The 21,530-nt window shown below is 38.8% G+C and overlaps 1 protein-coding gene across 6 annotated transcripts in view; it reads right to left on the bottom strand.

The window, feature by feature from the left end:
- Positions 1 to 21,530, bottom strand: part of STAU2 (staufen double-stranded RNA binding protein 2) — a 178,009-nt gene that overhangs the window by 139,852 nt on the left and 16,627 nt on the right. For 2 of the 6 annotated variants that reach the window (XM_054814527.1, XM_054814524.1), the window contains exons 2-5: positions 17,221 to 17,428; positions 15,995 to 16,125; positions 11,281 to 11,440; positions 8,815 to 8,950 (exon numbers count right to left, since the gene is read on the bottom strand). In XM_054814527.1, coding sequence (XP_054670502.1) covers positions 8,815 to 8,950; positions 11,281 to 11,440; positions 15,995 to 16,125; positions 17,221 to 17,419 — 626 coding nt within the window. In that variant the 5' untranslated portion in view covers positions 17,420 to 17,428. Of the gene's footprint in view, positions 1 to 8,814; positions 8,951 to 11,280; positions 11,441 to 15,994; positions 16,126 to 17,220; positions 17,429 to 19,510; positions 19,728 to 21,530 lie in introns of those variants that run through there. The other 4 variants (XM_054814528.1, XM_054814529.1, XM_054814526.1 and 1 more) reach the window with 3 other exon arrangements.

The raw sequence follows: 21,530 nt of genomic DNA, 5'->3' as shown, positions 1-21,530 counted from the left end.
AAAAAGGGAAAATGCCATTGAAGTTACTCCATTGTAGCCTCAATCATTATAGGAGAAGGAAGCTTGAAGCAAACGATGAGACAAAACATTGCAGCAAACCTGGTTTTAATTGTTCTGTGCTGGAATTACGACATTTTAAAGTCATGAAAAGCTTTAGAGTAGAAAAAGGCAACTTTTGAAAGAGTGCTTCTGCTGTGAAATTCTTGTACCGAAACACAAATTCATGCTGCCATCTAATGGTATAAATCAGTAGTTTCCAGCTGAGCAATTAAATCACTAATCTGAACATTCACTTTCGTTACTCTTAGGACTATTAATTCCTTCCCTAAATTTTAACTCCCTGAAATACCTATCTGTTTTTCAGAATGAAATTACAATGTATTTAAGGAGATATAACCTATTCTAACAAAAAAAAAAAATCTATTTCCATGTAGTTTTTAGTATTTCTTCCAAAAGTGTTTTTGTCCATTTAGCCAAAAGGTTGGGAGGAGGGCAAGGAATGCAGAAAGGAGTTTTTACAAAGTCAGTCAGTAAACATCTTTATCGTTACACCTCTTAATCCATAAAATGCAAATTTTAAGGACAGAATTTTGCAACACTGACTAGAAATGCAGGCAAAGCACCTCAGGCTCCTCCTGGTCTTTTCAGGGGAGGGATTTTGTACCCTATGGCTGAAGGCAACAACTGTAGCAAGGTAAAAATCCCAGTGCCACCTCATCCTGCTCCTGGACCAAGAGGTTTATTCTCCTATGACTAACTCTGCTTAATGCAACAAGCTTCAGAACCAAAGGTCCACTTCACCTGGAGAGTTAAGGGCACTGGTGTCCTAACAGCTTTTTGCAGCAAAATACTACCTGGTTAAATCAAAAGTGTTTCAGTACATGCATGCCCGTCTCTCCTTAGAACTGTTATTACCCAGATATACGTCCCTAAAGAGTTTGTTCTTCTGATACTTTTCTCTTCCTCTTCTCTCTGGGGAGAGATTTTTATCTTCTTCCAGTCCTTCCACTGCAATAGTCAGATGACTCCCACTATAGCACCTATAAAGCACTCATAAAATTATTACAAATCAACATTCTTAGGATTATTTCTCAGAGTAGGATTCAGCTCTAGATTCAGATGCCTAAATTTAGGTTATTTAGTTAACGTGTAGAAACCAAGTTGCTATTACAGTGAAGCTCTGAAGAGATCCATACAAAATGCAAATTTTACTTTATGGCGTGACAAATAGCATCCTAGACTAGTCACTGCCCTGACTAGACCTTCCAGTGGTTAGAATGGGAGCCTGGGTTTCTAGTGCACAGGCAGAGACTATTTAGGTATCTGAGGTTGGATCTGAATCACACCAGTACTGTAAAGAACAGCATCGAGCGTCCTAAACACTAGCACACAGTATCACTTGAGATGTGGTCCTGCACCCAAGACATCCACATGATGTGACACAGGACTGATCCATGAAAAGCACAGGTTTCCCACGAATAGCTGGTGGATTATATAAAATGGTATGATGACTGAACCCTGCCTTTAGGGCTTCCTTCAATTGCCTAAGCATAGCTACACAGGGCCATTTGAAATGCTCTAGTGTATCTTGCCTGGCCTTCAGCTGCCACTTTAGTAAAGGTCTCCTTTGGTCTTCCGCCAAATCCACCGGTCCCATGTGGATGTCTCAGAGACCCTACAATGCCTCAGGTGGCACTAGAGGCCTATGTTTAGGCAACTTAGTGTCCTCACATCTGCCACGGTACGTACGCTCGGGGGAAAAAAATCTGCTTTGGACACAGCTGTGCATAAAATCTTCCTCTGCTGCAGAAAGCCTCGATAACTGGAATTCAGCAACAGATAATAGGCTAATCGCACGCCTGGAGTCATGGACAGTCTCCACACAGTAAAATCTGAACTTTACCTTTTCCAGGCTACTGGCTGATCTAATCAATACTAGATCAAAGTCTTTCAGACCCAACAACCCTCTACATTATGCATTAAACTATTTGTGCCTCAAATGGATGAGGCTCTCCATGCAGAGAGAGGTCTCCTACCAGAAGGTAAACAGGGCTCAGGCTGCACAGAAGGACTTCCGAGGGCCAGGAGAATTTCAGACTTCATTCTCTTTCTGTAAATTAGGTAACTGGGTTGTATAGATGTAGGTGTACTTCTGGAGATAGTCCCAACAGATTTTACATTGTCTCCTGCAGTGCAACCTACTTCAAAATTTGGCTTTTACAGCTGTTTTTCTGGCTCGATTTTCCTTTTTTCCATAGGACTATGTATATCTTGTGGAACAAATGAAGCTGACTGAGGATTTAGATTGCATTGCTAAGCACTCGGTATCAAGTAACACTAGTCTCAAATTTGTTCCCTTTGATGCATGTATTTAATCTTCAACTCAGCATTCAAAGAAACAAACTTTTCATTTTATTCCATTCTTTCACCATACAATCTTTTATTCATCTGATCGGACAATTTTAGTAATTTATCCAATAATCACACAGTCTATTCTCTATTTTCGATCATTCGATTGGAGAACATGTTAGTCCGCCATGAAGCCAGCAGTTGTAGATGTAGTTGGCCAAAGACCGGTCCTCAAACTTCCTTTTGCTATACCTCATTTTTAAAGAGCTGATTCAGTATTTAGGGCAGTAGTTCACAGGGCTGATAAACATAATTTCCAGAGCAACTAAGGCTAAACAAACAGGCCCATGCGGCAGCTCAGTACCCAGCAGGGGAGCTCCCTACCCAGTAGGTAGGAACTACATGCCCACATAGGGCGGTGCCCTCTGCTTTGTGGCCAGGCAGCTTGGCTGGCTCCCGAAGAGGCAAGAATATGCTGCTTCTCTATTTCTCTGAGTTTGCTCTTGCAAACAATATATATGCAGGAAGACGCAGCCATAAACAAAACTAACATAAAGGCTCAGTGCAGCGGAAACTGCCAGAGCACACAGAAGCTGCAGTTTATCCCAGGGACACTACCGCTTTGCGTGACATGCTTATAGAGCTATCACACCACCCAAATTCCTCAAAACCAAACAAGAAATTGCTTTAATTACTTTACTCCCATTCTTTAGCTTGTCGTTGTTTTGTATTTTCCTTGTTCCTATACTTCACAAGTGTTTTTAATTTTGAAAGCTTCTTTTTTTAATAAAGGTTTTTCAAGCTCTCTAGATTGTGGTAAGACATATTTCAAGACATTTTATACAATAAGCAAATAATTTCTGAATTCTCCCAAAAAACAAGGGTTGAGTTTTGTGATCTCTTTGACACTACTTTCCATACTAAAACATCAAAAGCTGCTTTTCAGTTTCTAGTGGTTTTCTTTCTTGGCTGAAAACACTTAGTTTGGGTAAGTCTGTAAGATATCATTTCTGTTTCGTCACTTACAGACATTCTATAATTGAAAATACTGCAGTACAATTAAACTTCAGGAATGACTCTCCTCAATTCTAATGGAAGAAAAAATAACATAATAAAAGAAACCAGCATTCAATGGCGACAAGGCAAGCTGGATGACCCTGCAGTCAGAACCTGTATCTTATTTTATTATTTAATTGTTCTAATTTGAACAGCCATGATTTTAATTTTTTTTATGTGGTTTAAGCCAACTGCATACTCAGGGATATGAGGGAGTATGGGTTCTAGCATTGGCTGCAGATATGAGTAGTATGCACGTGGTTCACCCTCAGTTCTGCCAATATTTTTCAAACCTGACCTGCCATTTCAAGGCTTGGCCTCTTCCGAGTAGCGTGCCAGTTCTGCTGAATCATGCCAAATGGTGTGCCGACAAATACACAACCCAAATCAGCAAACAGTCCCTGAAAGCATCAGCACTTCCTTCCCCAGAGTCAGTCTGTAAAGCTCTTAGATGAAAGAAGCCATACAAAATGCAATGTTCACCATTTGTAGCTTTTCCGTAATATATATGTTTGAACGGAAATGTTGTCACGTGACATTGTTGCAAAATTGCTCAAAACTCCAACGTGTGAGGCTTTAAATAGCTAGTATACAACTGGTAAATTTTGAGTGCCAAATTTTTTTTTTCCTTTATTATAATCTCTGTTAGCAATATCGAAACCTCGTTAAATAAAAAGTTGTCTAACATGGCTGGATACAGGGTTGACAGCTTTTTTAAAAAAGCTCTGCCTTATCAGAGGCCGTCAAGTTTCCTAATCCCAAACTTGCATGGATTTTACTTGAATAAAGAAAATCCAGAGAGGACTCTCAAGCTGCCTCATCAGAGTGAGATGAAGAAAGTTTGAAGTTCTTATCTACATTGTGAAAGGAACTGCAGTATACAGATACCCAAACCAATAACTTCATGATTCAACTCAGCATCACATAGACTTTGTCAGCTCAGGTCAACATGCAGCATACGGGCAATGGCCCAGCACTGTTACAACCTAGCGAGTATTGCATTTGCTAGCCGGAGCGAAACACAACGTTAATACATCCATACCTCATCCACTCCCAAATTGGTCTGTGTTTTATCTACTTAACTGTCCCCTAAGAGAGGAACAGACTTGTCCCTGCGCTTCCTAACATAGCACAGGAAGAGACAAGGCTAACACCTTACCCCGGTGTTACACACTGCCGCCTTAAATGCCTTACCCTCTGCCGTCCTAAGAGTTTTGCATTTGCAATTCTGTAGCCTGCCTTGCACTTGCAGCTCTGTAACCCTTCACCTAAGCCACCCGACCAGTGTTTTCTCTGGCTGTATTTTTCCCTTGCTGGAAAAAGGCCCTTCCTCAAGGCCCTTCACCTGCAAATACCGATACATTGACAGTGTTGTACCTATACCATACCGTAGCCCTTCTCTCCTCTGCCCTTGACCTATCCCTTGGCAGTAGCTTTTGGTATACATTACAGAGCCCAATACCGTGCATGCACAAAGCTCAATAAGCAGCCAGGGTTCAACACCTGCCCTACCAACATCCTAACCAGGAACAGGGAGCTTGAGCAGGTCCTGGTGCAAACCACAGAATTACAATGGGAAAAGTGTTATGGGGAACACTTGCTGCAGGGGAAAGGACACCCAGAGGAGAATGCTCATCTCTGAGACCCCACCACTTTCCTTCCAAGCTGGCCACTGGGAAAACTTTCCCCTTTCTCTTTTTTTCCTCTCACTTGCCTGCTTTTCTTTTTTCCATGAAAGTAAATTTCACCTTCAGCATCAATTTACGCCATCAGCTACAGACCTTGCAAATGGATCTTTGCAACTTGCATGTAAACCTGGTTCAACATCTGTGCAACAGACAGCCCACATAAATACGCTCTAGAGCACGAGAGTGTAGTTCTTCACACGCCTAAATCAACCTGAGCTGCCCTTAACTTCCAAACACACATTCCTGCCCTCTCTCCAGTGAGGGCACAAGCTCCTGTGTGACTAGGTGAGGAGGTGTTTAAGGACAGTTGTAAGTCTACGAGTAACTTCTCCTTTCTTCTCCCCTCACAAACTGATTAATTTCTGAGCAGCTCAACCCCCAGTGCTGGAGCCAGGAAACTCGCAAGGACACAAAGGCTGGGGACAAAGAAAGGACGAATCACTGCCACCTCAACACAAATCATCTTAGCCTGACGCGGAAGCTAGCCCTCAACTTTGCATACAAATAGCAGCTCTTCGACCACATTTCCATGAGTTACTGAAAAGGGTCTTTTGTGCCACTTGAAACACTAGACTTAACCGGTCTAAAGATATGCCCTGGGATGAACTTAATACTTTATTTTTTTCTCAAGTCACTCATCTTGCCAGAATTAAAGTTCCCTAACACAATGTCCTAATCTTGATCTGTATCTTCACCTATTTGAAAAGCACATTTTTTTAAACAGAGATCAGTAAAGGGAATTTAGTCACTGTATAAAAGTTAAAAACAGGTTCCAACTTACCTAGCATATTTTGTGTCTGTTTCAATAACAGATAATAATCTACAGTCAGAAACTGATGAAAATTAAAAATACTGATTACAGCATATTACCTTCATTATTTTTCAAATCTTATTTTTAAACAGTCTGTACAGTCTGCACTTAGTTGGGAACTCCACCACCACTTCCATTCATATCAGCAAACGAATGCTAAATACAACATGGCAGTAAGTTACTTCAGAAGGTAATAAATCTAACATATCATACCACAGGAACATAATTCAGTACTACAGCACGTGCTTCGTATTTGGGACTTCGCTTGCTATTCTAACAGATCCAGAATCTGTCTCCAGACTTCCCTCCGGTGAGGGTGGGTAGGAGGTGTGCCGCTCCCCCTCAGTACCACCTGCGTGGCTTTGCCTTTATCTAACAGTCCAGCAAGAAGTTCTCACATGAAGACCATTTCTGGTTTGACTATAGCAACAACAGAGTTGTTTCCTTGTAAGAAAATCCTGTAAAAGCATGAATGACCAAGAAGGGGAGGATCTCTGCTGTACCGAGGTCTGCATGGCACGCTGCATGTGGGTTGCAGCCCCGTTCGATGCTACACCGCTCGGGGCTCCCAGCATCTGAAGGGGTGGAAGATGATCTGTGCTATTGTCTTCTTCTACTGTCAGCTCTAATAAATGGCATTTGAAATGATACCCTGCAGAGTCTAAGTGCCTTTCTTAGTGGGATCATAATGGACCAGAACCTCCCAGTGCAAAACAAGGTGATGCACGATTATTTCCGACACAAGAGTAGTCCCAAACCAGTAGTATCTGGCATCATTCTTCTGTTTTCTCTTTACTCTGGTATTCATGTGTGAGTTTGTCTATGTGGTATGTGTTTACACAGATAGACAGGCAGATCTAGTTATTTACTACTTAGTTTTAGTTATTTATCAATTTACTAGCCACATTTTTATTATCCATCCTGTGTGGGCAACTGCACTCAAGTAAGCCCAGTGAAGCAGGGAAGCAGATTCTGACCTTCTGTCCCACCCTGCCTGTTTGTTCTGCAATCAGAAAAACCAACTGCCCTTGGCCATCTGATGCGCCCAGAGAAATAAAGCTCATGTACCATTTTACCCAAACATGGGAACACAGTTCCTATGAAAGATAGTTCCCAAAGAAGAAAACTTAAAGACTGAACTAGACGTACTACTCATCTTCTATGAAAAGAAATGAAATCTTAAAAGTTAGCAATTGGTGTTTCGGGGTTCTGCTTCCACAAATATGTTTCAGTAACTAAGTTCAGATTCCAGAATTCCCCATTTTATGTTTTTTTACTATCTTGCATTTTTTCCAGCCTAGCCTTTTTATCTGTTAGTCAAACTGATCTCATTATAAAAGCTATTCAAATAAACGTAGGATTTCTAAATATTGCAAAACTCATCTCAGGCACCATAGTTAGCTTTTTAAACTGTGACATATGTAAGTGGAGACTCAGGTCAGCAGTGACTAGAAATATAACACAAGTAATACAATAACCAGGCTCTCTTCTGTCATGACAGAGTTTTCTTCCAGGTTATTTTTGTTTGTTTGACTTTTATAGTTCTAGGCATTGTTGCTATTGAGAAAAAAAATCAGAATGAAATGTTAAAACCCTAAAATTATCATGATTTAAAAATCTGGGGATAAGTAAAATAAGATTAAGTCAATCAAAGTATTTTCCTTAGACAACTCTGAAATGCTGCATGTTCATTTCAAACTCCTTAATTTTTAAACATCGTTGTAAATTCAATATCTAATAAAAGAGTAATTTTGAAGTAAAAGACTTCTTCAGGGTTCATAACATTGTTCTTTTTGATAATTATGAGATGCATAAAAATTAATAGGAAATCCATTAAGCAAACCTTTATAAGAAAGGCAACATTTTTCACTGATAAAACATGCTATTAGAAATTCCTGACCTGTTATGTTTTTTTCTTATTTTAGAGATTACACTTGGTATTAACTTTGGAGCTCCAAAAGACCTGATCTATTATAGTTCCTCTGCAAAAAAAAAAGGCAAAATGGGAAGAGAACCTATCTTGGAGAAAGAAGCTCTTGGGATTGCAAATTAATACATCTATGACCTGAAGTTTCTCACAGACTGTTGCATTGGATACAAATTACATTTAATTCAGGATAAGCTAGAACAGTTTTTCCTATCTGTACTACAGTTGTACAAATACCAAAGATGAAGACCTTTCAAAAATTTAGAACTTATTGAAGAATAAAATATTTCAGTGGTCAGTTAAGAAAACTGTTCCACCCACTTAAATTTTAATTTTTTTTTAATCTTTAAGAATTTGATAGTTTAAAAAAAAAATTTGAATACCATCTTCCCAACGATTATTCCAACTTACTACAGGAAGGACAGCATTGATGGAGGACTCTGAATATAGGTTTCCAAACTGTGAAATAAAGGATTTTTCCTAACCAAACGCTGAGGATTAAGGAACTGAGAGAGCTGGCCAGGCAGAATGGTTAAAAAAAAATGGAAACCTGATAATGGTTTCAAGCCATTTTTCAAAATGCAGCCCTCCTAATTTTATATCCAATTTTTGAGAAAAGAGTGCTTCATTTTTATTGATACAGATTCTAATTACATGACACAAAATAACAGCAAAGAAAAGCAAAACCTCTCTCTGAAGTTAATGCTCTACCTCCTCACTGCCATGGCTGTAGACTGTAACTCCAGTATGCACTTTAAAAAAATAGAAATGGTTTATGTGTCTTTATTCCTTGTGACATGCTTAGGGCATCTGCCTTCTTTTAGAAGGAGATTATGCATGTTTCTAAATAAGGCTGTAGAGACTCTCCTAAGTAAAAATGTTAGTTTTATTTTAATCTGAAATAACCTGGGAACTTCATAAAGATTTAGAACACAACGATAAGAAAAGGATAAAAACCATCAAGTAATAGAAAAAGTACAAACCTCTGATTGTACATGCCCCGGAAATTATAATTTGCTCTATAATTGGGAATTGGCTTTGGATCTAAAGGCCTGTAGATGGCAGGCTCTCCTCTTTTCATAGCCAGACCATTCAGCTCCACTGTTGGAGTTATACTGCCTGCAAAGCACAAAGACTACATGTAAGGCACTTAAACCACAAATACTGCAAAACATACAAGCAGGACTGAGAGGAGCAGCAAAGACAGAGCTGCATGATATTTTTTTTTCTCTTAAATTAAAAAAGAAGCAACTAACAATGACATTTCAGTTTCTCTAAAAGATGGGAATATAGATGCCAACTTAATCACAAGCAATGAAAAAGAACATTTAAACATTTATCTCGGTGCATTCTCTACGCAGTGTCAGTAGATTAATCTTCACATATGAATGAGAAAGCCACTGCTATAATAAAGCTGGTTATTCATTTTTCCAAAGTGCTTATAATACATTATGACACTTTCTGAAACAATAAAGATAAAGGAATAATGTCTCTTCCCACTGAATACCATTAAATAAAACCACAAATAGGACAAACAGGCATTGAAACAAGCAAGCAGTAATAGGCATTACTGCAGTCATTTGGTAATCTCACAAGTTAGAAAAAATGTTTTGTTTGCAAGACTTGAAAACTTAAGACTATGACTAAAAACTAATGATCTAACAGGAATGATCTAACAAACGGAAAATACAACTACTGGAAACCAGTGTCACTATAGCCATCTACTGGTGACAGAATACAAAACCAGAAAGCAGACAGCACTTGCCCACTTCCATGGTCTCCAAAATGCCAAATAAAAATCTACACTATGACTTCATTTATTAATTTATTTTTAAATAAAATGTTCAGCTACAGTATTCCCCACTTGTGCTTTTAAGAAAATCCTAAATGAGCTAAATGTACATTCCAATAATAGGGAGTTAATATTTTCACAAAATATTTTCATAAAAGGTTCAAACAAATCTAGCCTTAGAACAGCTATGATGAATTTGCCAGTCTGCTGTTGAGGCTTCATATGCCAACTGATGAAAATTTTTATGCAATACTTATTCAAAAACTTCTACCAACAACAATTTTTCTATTTTCCAGAGCAAGGAATGACTATGAATTCAACTATATAATAAAAATGCAAAATGTCATTTTGATGAGAAGATACCTATACATATACAATACACCTTTCTTAGAGCAAAATGACAGTGTTAAGTGATACGATTTTTTAATGAACTCTCTTAAAGCCTATTTCTTTTGTTATCAGCTTTTCCCTTTAAGAATATGCTCAAAGCAAAAAAAAAAAAAAAAACTAGAAGCTGAGTAATACTCTGCAATGTCAAGAATCAAACCCAGGATCCCTTTTTATAGAGGTTGGAGCCTCCTGCTTCCTAAACAGCCAAAGTCACAGTGACTGCGAAGGACACAGGGCAAAACCAGCGTCCTGGGTCTGGAGAAGCAATGTATTGATCTCCAAAGGAGCAAGAGAATACTACTGCATCACTCTCAAACAATCCTTAATGGCTAATGCTCAGGATAATACTCACAAGCTCTAAAGGAAACTTTACACCCACTTTTTTTCCAACACAGAGAAGATTAACAGCAAAATTACTCTATTTTAATAAAGTGGTTGAAGAACTTTTTTTAAAAGGGGGGGAGGGGCAGAGGGAAATAAAAAGGGAAGAAGGGAAAAGGTGGGGAAAAAAAGGAGTGTAAAAAGGAAAAAAAAGGAAAAGACAGTATTTTCTCACCATTTGCTTTCTTTTATATTTGTTTGAAATAAAGTTAGGAATCTATTTTTTTTTTATTTTATCGAACAAGACAGAACAGATCACCGAGCACGTGGCTGAGATGTGTGCCTCAAAAGGTGTTGCATACGCAGAAGGCAATTCACAGGTAACACCTCAAAATGAAGGATGCAATACACGAATCTATATTCTTTCTGTTACTGAAACAACAGTTTCTAAAGCCATCTGAAAGCATTTCAAAAGCACAGGTTGCTATGAAGGAAAACTCACAATGCAGGAAAATACCTGTCAAAGTTCTCATGCCAAATCCTGACCTTTTATGTACACCATAGATGCAATTTCACAGGATTGGACTGGATAAAATTTCCAATATCATTGGAAAATTAGCTAAAATAACTCTTGGGAAAAAATGTTTTACTCTGATAATAATGGTCAGTTCAGTTGGGTTTGTCCTATCTGTCTCCTATTGATCTCGCTTTGTATACATCCAAGCTTTATCTAAAGATATATTCGCTTACAGTTCGACCATTTTACCTATGCGCATTAAAAATTCTCCTGTGCAAACTCACGAGAGATTCTTCATTATACTATCATAACTATAAGACAACCATGTTGATTTTCATCCTCCAACTTATATCTTGTTAAATTTATTTATTAGTGGTATAATATTCCAACACTTCAACAAGATTTAACACACAGAGGAAAATGTCATACCTGGATTATTGTTAACGTTATTTTTGGGTGGTCTAGGTGTTGGTTTGGGAAGGGTAGTTTCATTCAATGCTTTGCTAGCAGCAGCATGTTGGGCCTTTTTAATACTGCTTCCTTCAGCTTCCCAGGTCTGTTCTCCAAGAGTCAGCTGCACTGTGAACATCTTCAAAGACAAAGAACAGGTAAACACTGGCAAGATTATCACTGTGGATTAGACCAATCTGCATAAAAACTTCCAGGGCTGAAGAGAAACAGTGCTCTTTTTTCATTATATTCAACTCTCAGATAACACATCTGATTCTTAGAGAGATCAGCAGTCCTTATCAGTGGGCAACATTTGGCCTTTTAAATGACAAAGTAAATAATGTTAAAGTCAACCATCAAGGAACAGAATACTACTTAAACCAAGTAATAATAACTGCAAACTGGTCCTCTGCTCTTGGAAGACTATATACAGGTCAGTTAAGACCACATTTCTTCACCTTTACCTGTAGAAAACAGGTAAAGAATGCTACTAAAAAAAAAGAAGTAATTTTGTAATAATTCTGAATGCATATAAATGCCTGCACACTCTTCAAGGCAGCGGAGAATTTGGCTCAAATATTTTTACACAGTGAAAGAATTTCTCACAAAACTTGATTTCTGAAAATAATGCATATTGTTAGGGCAGAGTCACAACTCAAATATGTTCAAAAATATAAAGTAAGAAAGAAAATAAGTATCTTTTTGAATGAAACTGTAGTTCTTTATTGTGGACTCTATAGTGAAGATAGGAATTGTAAAAATTCAGAGTTCAGAAATGGACTACTGATAAAAACCATAAATATGTCAAAATCTGCAATAAAGGATTATTTTAATCAGTATCTATGCTGTGCAAGTCATGAAGATAAAACTCAATGCATATTTAAGATACTGGATAGACCCTATCTTCTGTACAATACGTACATGTTCTGTTTAAATTTGAGCATCTAAGAACGAGAGGACAAAGGGTAAGAACTGAATGTCTGTTCCGTATCAGTTCCATACGTATAAGGCAGGATTTAATACTCAGTTACACGTGGTAAACTAAGATATACCTACCTCAGAAAACAGATCAACTTACTTGAGGCAACATAAAGAAACCTACATATTAGCATGAGCAGTATATAAAGTAAAATTTTCATTTGGAGAGTTATTTGCTCTATAATTTTTAAAATTATTTAAACTTGCTACATCCAGGACCAGGTATCTAGAGATGGACATGATGGACAACCTTCAAATTTGCCTCCACATATATTTTCATTTAGCATGTACTTGCAAACAAGCATTTGAACACAAGTGTGTACGTGCCTCCCAACTCAGCCATATACACATGCACATAATGCATATGAACTGAATGCTATAAATACATACTTGTGTCTCAATTACAAGCTTGAGTTTTGGCCTACTGTAATTTTCAGAAGCACAGTGCAAGTCCCCAGATCACAGTTCCTACCGCCATGCTATTTTTTCCACAGCAGTCATGACAATTTCCTCACAGACAAGGAGGAAGAGAGAAATAGTCTCTTAATTTTGCATTCCGTCAAACCCTACCCCCACCTGAAAGTTAAGCTGGGTATTAGAGCTAAACACCCATAATTATATAAATTATCTATAAACATACATCCTTATCACCAAAAGAACTGAAATTTGATTTCTGGATCTGGAGTTTATATATTTTATATTTTGCAAGAAACTATCAGTGTAGTATTTTCATAGGAGGAGAATAATCTTGAATTTCAATTAAAATATGATAAATAATGGCTACTTATCTATCTATAATTCTCCTCTTAATGCTTAGAGTAATAAACAGGAATTCAAGATAATAAAGGGCTTGCTCAGCAAATTTCTACAGCTGGAGCTCTAACCTTCTCACTTAGCCCATCTGACAGAAAACTCCTGCAAAAGAACCACACACAGTAGTAGGTGAGAATTTAATTAAAGCAATAAAATTGCCTAAAACTAAAGTCTGGAGCAGACAATGAAGTATTCAAGTTCTGTAAGACCTGAGCTGACAGTTCTGCTACAGATTGACAGGCATTTCTCATCAATTTTCTGAGTAAGTTTGTACTTCTGACGTTCAACCTAATTACCTGATGGCTAGAGAGTGGAAATGCAAAGGCCGCTGTGCTTTGTGCTTGTCTTCACTCCCCTGTGTTCATAAGGTCAGACTCCCTCAGCTCTGGGTCATCACTTTTTCTGCATTTAGAACTTTCTCTCCTGCTTCCCAGCCTTTTGAAGTGTTATAGAATCATTTTGGTTAGAAAAGACCCTTAAGATCACAGAGTCCAACCATTAACCTAGCACTGCCAAGTCCACCACTAAACCATATCCCTAAGCGCCACATCTACACATCTTTCAAATACCTTCAGGGATGGTGAGTCCACCACCTCCCTGGGCAGCCTGTTCCTTACCAATTCCCCTCTTTGCTGTACAACCATCCAGTTTCTTTTGCCACTGTCTCTTTTGTCTCCTGAGACGCCACTGACGTAGAAGCACAGAAGAAATGATCAATCTGACTAAGGCACTTGAAAATGTTGTTTATGCTAACAAAGACTTTCTGTTTTTCCTTATGATGAAGATTGCACCTGGAGGGCAGACTCCTAGAAACCTTGACTGTGCTATTGGGAAGCACCCCTTCTCTCCCAACTCCACTGTTTCTAGTTTCCCATTTCACCCCAGTTGTCAAAATTTAATTTCCAGAGACAACTAGAAAAAAGGATATAAAAAAATAACTAGCATTTGTGGTCTAGAGTTGTCTTGTAGACCATGTGTCTGAAAATCATGAAAACCACCAGTGGACAGGACCAGAGTATGTGTAGGAGGAAAGCAACGTGAGACGCTCCTTAAATGCAAAGAGCAGCAGCAGCATTACATCCTTCAGGTCAGGCTTTCTAGGACAGACTCAGCTCTGCTTCACGTATTGTCAGGTATATCATCATATTACTAGCAAGACATTATATTAAGCTGCTAACACAGTCATAATAATTTCTATGTCTCTGCTTTGCATAAGTCAAAGGTACACAAGTCTGCATAATCTTATTATTATCATCGTCCTTGTTCTTCATCCCCTTCCCTCCTTTGTTTTTCTCATTTGCTGCACAGGTCAAAATCAGACAATATTTTTCTGAATCTACAGAGCACGTTTTTGGGATTTTTTGTTTCTGTTTTTGTTTTTTTTTTTTTTACCATTATGAGTGAAATAAACTGAAAAATTAAGAAATCCATTGAAAATCTGGCTTTCAAAAGTGCACTAAGGCTCAACTAATTTCAATGATATTAGTTCCTTTAAAAGTAGTAACAAATACATGTGAACTATTTCTTATCTTGCAAAAATTTAAAGTATAGTATGAATGTAACATAACATAACTCAAATCTCTGTACTGCTGAGGAATATGAACAGCCAAAACCTCACCTTTTGGTACAACCAAAGCACTTATTTCACAATAATGGTGAAAAGGTAGCAAATTAAACATACAACACAACAGTGAAAAGTTACAGAAAGCGCAAGGGATTTAACATGCCGCAACCTAAAACCAACCGACCAGTGTATCCCATGGTGCAAAACGCCTCCAGGAAGGGGAAGAGCACTTCCATTTCCATTCGCAATGAGGGATCCTAAAAGCTTGCTGAGTCTCAGCAGCCCTGCACCTGCTGACATCATTTCCTCCAGCATAAAGGATGCATGAACACCAGCCAAACCAGAAGGTCACTGATTTGCATCAACTCTGCACTAGCTGGCAACATAACGTGCAACTGAGAAACCAGGGGCAACAGCAGAGTCAGCCCACGACTAACTGGAACTGTCACTAACCTGCAGTGTGACCCCAGTCTTATGAAGTTTTGCCACTCTAGAAATACCAAGCACAAAGCAGCTATTAATTACACCACCATCTCTCCCAGAGTTTTCAGGCTTTTTTCTCCTCCACTAGATTGCTCCTAACTAGGGAGGAAATTCAAAATTACATCTGAAAATTATCATCATGAAAATATCCCCCTGCATTCCCCATCACCCAAAAACATCCTCATTTGTCCTTATGAAATGAAGTTGGATATCAAAATTGACATGAGAACTGATCAAAATTAACTGTCAGTTCACTAGAAATTTTAATGCTATAGTCGTATGAGGAGTCTTAATATCACTGTAAATCTTAAAGTTGCACAGAATTTAAAGGAAAGAACAATAATAAAGTTTGTGCCCTATAATGCAAGATCCAAAGATAGAGTATCAATGCAATCAACTTTATGGACACAGAATCGTATCAATAAGCGCTTTAAAAAAACGACACAAATGAACTTCATCGTCATCTGCACTACCATGAAACAAATGCAGAGGTAGTTATCGGAGGCACGCCAATCTGGGAGAAGGATTCATGGAGCTTAAAAAGCAAATGCTCCATAATGATTAAGAAAGGGTGGTGATACCCTGGAATGACCTTCACAAGGTCTTTATAGAGACCAACAAATATAAACTCAAAGGTGTAGGTCAAAGTGAGGTACAAAATGATCTACAGGGCTTCAACAGAAATACAGACATACTTTCTGAAAGTGTAGGAAAAAAAAGAAAGCAAAATAAAGAGCAGTAAGAAACACCCTACACTAGAAATGTGGCTGTGTTTGACAAGCGATCTCGTCCAGACCATGACATTATCTGTTCAGCATTTAACGTATGGCTCATCACCTGGAACTGTGACCTTACCTTGGCATGAGCAGGCCCTCTTTCATTCAGAAGCTTATACTGGGGTTGAATTCTATTGAAACGGGCTAACTCATTTACCAGACACATTGGAGTTTTCTCTTTGGGGTTTGCCATGTTATCTTGGAGAGGAGCTGTAAATAAAGAGTCTGTAAAGTTTTTGTGGAGAAATGTATTCTTCACAACTTCGCAAAGCTTTGCAAAAGCAGCAGCATGCTTAGAAAAGAAAATACTTTGGCTAAAAAATAATTTTTGCACATATGCTAAATACAATGGTTAAATACCATTTACATATTAACCATATGAGAATATTCATTTTATAATAACCATTTTGATTACATGCAATTTAAAAAAATACAACTGTTTCTTTCCAAAATGTCTCTATAAAAGGTGACCGTATAGGAGGACATATACACATGCTACGTTTTCTATGTCACCAAGGTTTACTGTCAGGAGTATACTGGTTCCAGGAACTGACTACTCTTTCAGAATGGTTTCTCAACACTTTGAAGCAGAAATGGATAGCATAAGAGTTGCAAGATAAATATAGCAGATGAAACCCTGTAGTCCCCGCTTGCTTCTCCCTGCTTCTTCCCAGTGTTTTAGACTTTTCTCACAATAATGAAGTCACTCTCGGAGCACTCCCAAAGAACACCTTTCCTCCCTCTTTAAGGATTTTGTTCTGCTTTTCTTAGACTGCTTACTTTGTGTATGCCGCCTTACTATTTTTTAACCTTCTGCTATTTCTTTTTTCAACTTATTTGTATTTATCCCTAACATGCACTGTCATTTCTTGCTTAATTTTTTAGGATATCATTTCTGTATTTTATACCCAGTTCAGCATAGGAACTACAGCATTTACTAGGCTACAAAGGAAACACTGAATACTGCCAAGCAGTCTGAAGACATTCTGTTCTAGGGAAGAGAAATACACTTGGAGACCTTCCTGCACCACTAAAACTTCTCTATAAAAGATACGCTCAGAATTTGACAAAATAGACATGTTCTTTTCTGAGCTTTTATATCATTGATCAACACTTCATTGTAAGTCTGAGCTCAGTAAGAGAAACTTAATTTACTAAACAGTCTATTTAGCCAAAATATTTTTCTACAAGATCTTTTTCTTTATTCTAATCCTCTTTAAGACCTAACTTTTTTTTTTTTTAATTTAACAAGTCATCAGAAAGATTTATTCAAACACCAAAGAAAATATACCTGGACCAACTTACCTGGTGAGTTGCTAGAAGGCGCAGGATCCACAAGGCCGGCAGTAGGACTGCTACAGCTGGCAGCCGATTCTGAAATGGATCCATTCATTGAGGACGGCAGACCCAGTGTATTTGTAGTTGCAACTGGTAGGGGTAGCACCATAGGGGACATGGTAGGTCCGGACAGGTTTGTTGTAGTCTGCATCTTAACTTGTGCCATTTCCTATCACTGTAACAAACAAATTATTACAAACAGGGCACTTTGCATTTTGAATGTTAAATGACAGTGGTGATACTAACAGCAATTCAACCTGACTACAGGTTCTGTTGCTCAACTATGAGGTGACTCTGCCTGAAAGACAGTAGGAAGAATGACTATTCTAGAATAAAATTCCATATAATTATTCTGTGGATGAGATTGGCATCTGCCAATTCCTTCAAGAGAGGATGTCTGCAAAAAACTGCCACAGAAATCTTTTGCCATAGTTTTTGCAGTAAAGTGCACACAAACAAGGCCACAAGAGAAAATCCCTATTTTTTTCTGCCTGTTACCAAGCTAGGAAAGAAAAAAATTAGAAAACAACCAACCACCACCACCAACAACAAAAAAAGCAGCAAAGAAGCAAGTTCTGAAAAATTACTGCTTATCCACTCAACACACTGGTGCACTGGTGGAGCACTTCAATCCTTATATAAATGACTAGCACAGGTACCAGGATTTCCTAAACTAGCCTTTAATCCAGTGCCTAAAGCATTTACCTGGAATATGCCAGGTACTAATTGTCTCTCTCCATCTGCCCAAATTAGTTCCTTTATTACCAATACCTGTTTCTGGCTAAGTCTACACTCGTAAACAACCAGAGCCAGGGCACGGCTCGTTCATACTATTCACTGAGAGCATGCTCCTTGGCAAAAAAATTGGCTACTGACAAAAAACTCCTGCAAAAACCACACAGGAGCAGTTCAGAGGCCAGGAGGCACCCCAGGCAATCCACTCAAATAAGCAAGGAGGCAGTCATTCTCAGTCCTTTGGGGAAAAGTCTTGGGTTTCTCCTTTTGGCATCAGGAGCAAACAGGATCACAGAATCATAGAATGGTTTGGGTTGGAAGGGACCTCAAAGATCACCTAGTTCCAACTCCCCTGCCATGGGCAGGGACACCCTCCACTAGACCAGGTTGCCAAAGCCTCGTCCAACCTCTCCTTGAACACTTCCAGGGAGGGGGCATCCACAACCTCTCTGGACAACCTGTTCCAGTGACTCACCAGCCTCACAGTAAAGAATTTCTTCCTAACATCTAATCTAAATCGACCCTCCTTCAGCTTGAACCCATTACCCCTTGTCCTGTCACTACATGCCCTTGTAAACAGTCCCTCTCCAGCTTTCCTGCAGGCCCCCTTCAGGTACTGGAAGGCTGCTACAAGGTGTCCCCAGAGCCTTCTCTTCTCCAGGCTGAACAACCCCAACTCTCTCAGCCTGTCTTCACAGGAGAGGTGCTCCAGCCCTCTGATCATCTTTGTGGCCCTCCTCTGAAGTCACTCCAACAGTTCCATGTCCTTCTTATGTTGGGGCCCCCAGAGCTGGACACAGTACTCCAGGTAGAGTCTCATGAGAGCGGAGTAGAGGGGGAGAATCATCTCCCTCCATCTGCAGGTCACGCTGGTTTTGATGCAGCCCAGGATATGGTTGGCTTTCTGGGCTGCAAGCACACGCTGCCAGCTCACGTTTAGCTACTTGTCCACCAACACCCCCAAGTCCTTCTCCTCAGGGCTGCTCTAAATCCATTCTCCACCCAGCCTGTATTTATGCTAGGGATTGCCCTGACCCATGCGTAGGACCTTGCACTTGGCCTTGTTGAACTTCATGAGATTTGCACGGGCCCACCTCTCAAGCCTGTCAAGGTCCCTCTGGATGGTATCCCTTCCCTCCAGCGTATCGACCACACCACACAGCTTGGTGTCATCAGCAAACTTGCTGAGGGTGCACTCAATCGCACTGTCCGTGTCACTGACAAAGATGTTAAACAGTGCCGGTTCCAATACCAACCCTGATGAATGCCACTCATCACTGGACATCGAGCCATTGACTGCAACTCTTTGAGTGTGACCATCCAACCAATTCATTATCCACCAAGCGGTCCATCCGTCAAATCCATGTCTCTCTGATTTACAGACAGGGATATCATGCAGGACAGTGTCAAATGCTTTGCACAAGTCTAGGATCATGCATTTTATTTAGTAGCATTGACATAGACTATTTTTTAGGGTTCATACACACGATATGATCTGTACAGAGTGGATAGAGAGACAAACCTTGTAACAACGAACAAACAGCCTGAGGACCTGGGACCTCTCCCAGCAGCAGCTCTGACTAAGGCAGAGGAGGACAGGAGCCCAGCTCTCCTCCATCACGGGCAGCACCATTACCAGTAAGCTCTTTGCTACTTCTGCTGGGGTAATTCTGACTTCCTAAGCAAAAATCCCATCCAACACCTGGAAAACTTTCAAACTAAGGTCTTTTGAAACAAGTACAACTATATTAAATGTTTTGATTACATCAGTACTCCCCCCCGCAATCCATTAAAAAATAGCCAAGTATCTCCAACTCAGAGGTTCAGTATTGTTAGATTAAGATCTCAAATCACTCAATACACCATAGATTGCAACTACTTTAGCACATTTGCACTAGTTAAATGAAAATAATAAATCCTATTACTATTACTCTGTGCTTTGGAGAAGAGGTTCAGACTGGAATGACATTTTTATTACTGAGGAAAGACAGATGACTGATTTAGATCTCTGGAAAGGCAAAAGTGAAAAAAATAAAAACAAAGCTGAGATGCAATGACTTGCCCTTTTCATAATTATCATAAGTAAAATGCTAATAGTGACAGATTTTAAAAATACATATGCAGTCAGCTGAGATATATTCAAATACTTCATGTATTCAAAAATCCTAAATTTGGACTGTAAAAATCCTGCTGTCACTTAACCACAAATGTTATACAATACAGCAGTATTGTTAGAAGGGCCTAACTTAGAGACTGAGAATGTGTACAGCTATCGAATTCTTTGGTATGCCTCGTGTTTAATTCTGATTTTAAATATATTAGTATACATCAGAATTAATTAAAAAAGTTTCTTAATTGTAAACATCAGTCAATGATGGCAGAATCAGGCCATATTTATTATACATCTTTAAAATGAAACCAATGTAATATGAAATATCATCACAACAATTAAAGTTTAAGAAACTCCTTAGGGTATTTACAGCATTTTAGCTTACAACCATGAGTACGAGAAAGCCATCACTCATATAATACTGTACAAGACACTACTGAACACTTATTCTTGGGCCCTACCAGTCGTGAATTACCCTTTCAGCTCTCAGTATTTTGAAAGCTTATTCTTCTTTTCAACAAAGCAGAAATTACTAATAACCAGATAAAATCATGTGGTTTATGAAGTATATTTATAGCTCCTATGGTATTGCTGGTATATTTTGTAGGATTGATCCTTTCCTATTAAGGATAAAAAATCAGTTTGATACTAGATCAAGGAACTGTAAAAATGAACAAGATAAAATTTAGGAGAAAAAAGACATTCTTTATCCTACAGTAATGTAAGTAGGAAATTAAACTGTGAAATCAGAACAAAATCATAACATATTAGGTTTTGGGGTTTGCTTATTTTATTAGTTTTCTTCTATATTTAAAGCTAAAGAACTCCTACAAGAAACTATGACTATTTCATAAATTAATCCGCATAAACAAAGATGCTCAGGAGCTAAATATAATTGTAGGGACTAAACTCTTGAGTACATGAGGTATGAAGATAATAAATTTGTAATCTGTGCAAAAAAGCCACTGAGAGACAACAGAGAGAATATGGTTGATATAGTGCTGTCACGTCATTTTCACATTACCACGCAAATAACCTTTGATGTCATTGCAAAAAGGGGACAAAACCTATACGCCTCATCTTTTCTTTACATATTTTACATATATACCAGTGTTGTACTATTTTATAAACAGTGACGCAAAAACATTTTGGGGCCTTCCAGTCACAAGCACAAACCTGTGCTACTACAGAACAAAACGTAGGACTCTGGGGAGAGAGATTTCGCTAAGATGGTGATAGATGAAATGCAGTTACATAATCAAAATAATATGAAATCTGCGATGCGGATACTTTTGAAAAATCTGGCATACAGAAAAGGGATAGTTTATTTAGGATATCAGGAACACCATTAGAAAAGCCCGCACACCTCATTCCAGATGGTTAACCCAGCTCCCGTCTAGGAAACCGCTACACCCAAGCGTCTCCAGAGGAG

Source organism: Grus americana, chromosome 2 (assembly GCF_028858705.1).
Source record: "Grus americana isolate bGruAme1 chromosome 2, bGruAme1.mat, whole genome shotgun sequence".
NCBI lineage: Eukaryota > Metazoa > Chordata > Aves > Gruiformes > Gruidae > Grus > Grus americana.
This window is presented reverse-complemented; position numbering and strand designations above follow the sequence as displayed.